The 1,517-nt window shown below is 48.3% G+C and overlaps 1 protein-coding gene across 1 annotated transcript in view; it reads right to left on the bottom strand.

Annotated features, from left to right (window-relative positions):
• The window catches only part of GSDMC (gasdermin C), a 27,152-nt gene that overhangs the window by 9,161 nt on the left and 16,474 nt on the right, over positions 1 to 1,517 (bottom strand). Inside the window, exon 5 of the mRNA XM_012809398.2 lies at positions 1,093 to 1,197. Within this exon, the coding sequence (XP_012664852.2) occupies positions 1,093 to 1,197 (105 nt within the window). The remainder of the gene's footprint in view (positions 1 to 1,092; positions 1,198 to 1,517) is intronic.

Raw genomic sequence — 1,517 nt, 5'->3', positions numbered from 1 at the left:
ACCTGAAGGTAGATGGATTCAGAGATATCTGCCAGGTCCTGTGTCCAGAGGACCCACCCAGACCAGCAGCCCATACCAGGAGACTGACTCAACTGAAATTGTGACCTCAGAAACTGAAGCATGATTTCTATACCTTATAATTTTGCCCCAAACCTATCCAGTAAGCCCACCCAGTTGCCTCATCCTTGGCCTCCCACGCTATCCTTAAAAACCATCTCCAAAATTTTCAGGGAGGCAGAGTTGAGAGAAATCCCTCCCATCTTCCCACTTGGTGCTCTGAGGAATTGAACCCTTCTCTGCTGTGACACCTGCTGTCTCTGGGTATTGGCTTCTTCTGAGGCAGTGGGCAATGAACCTGGCTGGACAGCAACAATTCAGGGCTCATCCAGGATTGCCCTCATTGGCCTAAGCCATCCTGGGGTCTTGCTCTAGTGGCCACTTATTTCTCTTGGACTTTGGGCCATCTCTTATGCTGTCCTTACTGGTGGGACATTTGTCAACCCATGGTGCTTTGACCTGTTGACTGTAGATATTAATAGAACTAGCAAAATATTTTGTTCACCTTTTGAATAAAGTGTAAAAGCATGCCCTTCCCATTGCACAGCAGTGAGGGCCAGCCCCTAGGGCTATGTACTCAACGCTTGCAGGAAGGGGCACACACCCACATGTATGTCATGCTCAGCCTCTTTCATTGAAAATTTGGGGCTACTACAGATTTCTAGGAGAAATTAAATTCTTCAACAAAGAGTTAGTCCCCAAAACTGAGTTTCTCCAGCCTTCTGCCTCTCCTTCCCCTGAGCCCCTCTACTTTCTTTGCCCAGGACGCCAAATCCCAAGGCCTGAGTGATGGTAACAGAGGCAATTGGAGTTCTGGTTTTGCAGAGTGGACTGAGGAAGGGCCAGATTCCACTTTCTCCCATGCTATGACCACCCACTCACCTCCCAAGCTTAGATCCTCAATTCCTCTGGGCAAAGAAAGAAAAATGTTTACTCACCAAGAGTTGGTCTGACCCCACCCCACACCTTCCTCTTTCACTTCTTCCCCTCTGGGTCTTCCCTCTCTGACCCCGCTCTCCTTCCCCTATTTCTCACCTCCTACTTGCACCTCAAATGACACTGTTTTCCGGAGAAATCGAAACTTAGGCAGCTCACGATCCTGAAAGGTCAGCTGACTACCATAAGAAGTGGAAAGAATGCCTGGATGGAAGAGAAGTCTGGTTAAGAGAGCTGAGGTTATTCCTGCCCAAGCTTTCCCACATCCTGTACCACCATCAGAACCTCCAGGAAGCTTGTTAATACTCTGCATTGTCTGAATCACTCTTTGAAAGGTGCCCTGGAACTGATTTTGAAATAAGTACCCGGGGGAAACCTTAAGCCCTCCAATGTTTGAGAATTACCTTTATCAATAAACAGATAACGTCCCACTGCCCTTTTCCTACTGACCTGCCCTCACTCCCAATCCAGCCACCTCCTCCAGTGATTGCACACTCCATGTGGGGAAATATGCTGAGGTCAGA

This window comes from Otolemur garnettii, unplaced genomic scaffold (genome assembly GCF_000181295.1).
Source record: "Otolemur garnettii isolate 467f Iridium unplaced genomic scaffold, OtoGar3 scaffold00004, whole genome shotgun sequence".
Lineage (NCBI taxonomy): Eukaryota > Metazoa > Chordata > Mammalia > Primates > Galagidae > Otolemur > Otolemur garnettii.
The sequence above is the reverse complement of the archived record's forward strand: the minus strand, read 5'-3'. Positions and strand labels throughout refer to the sequence as shown.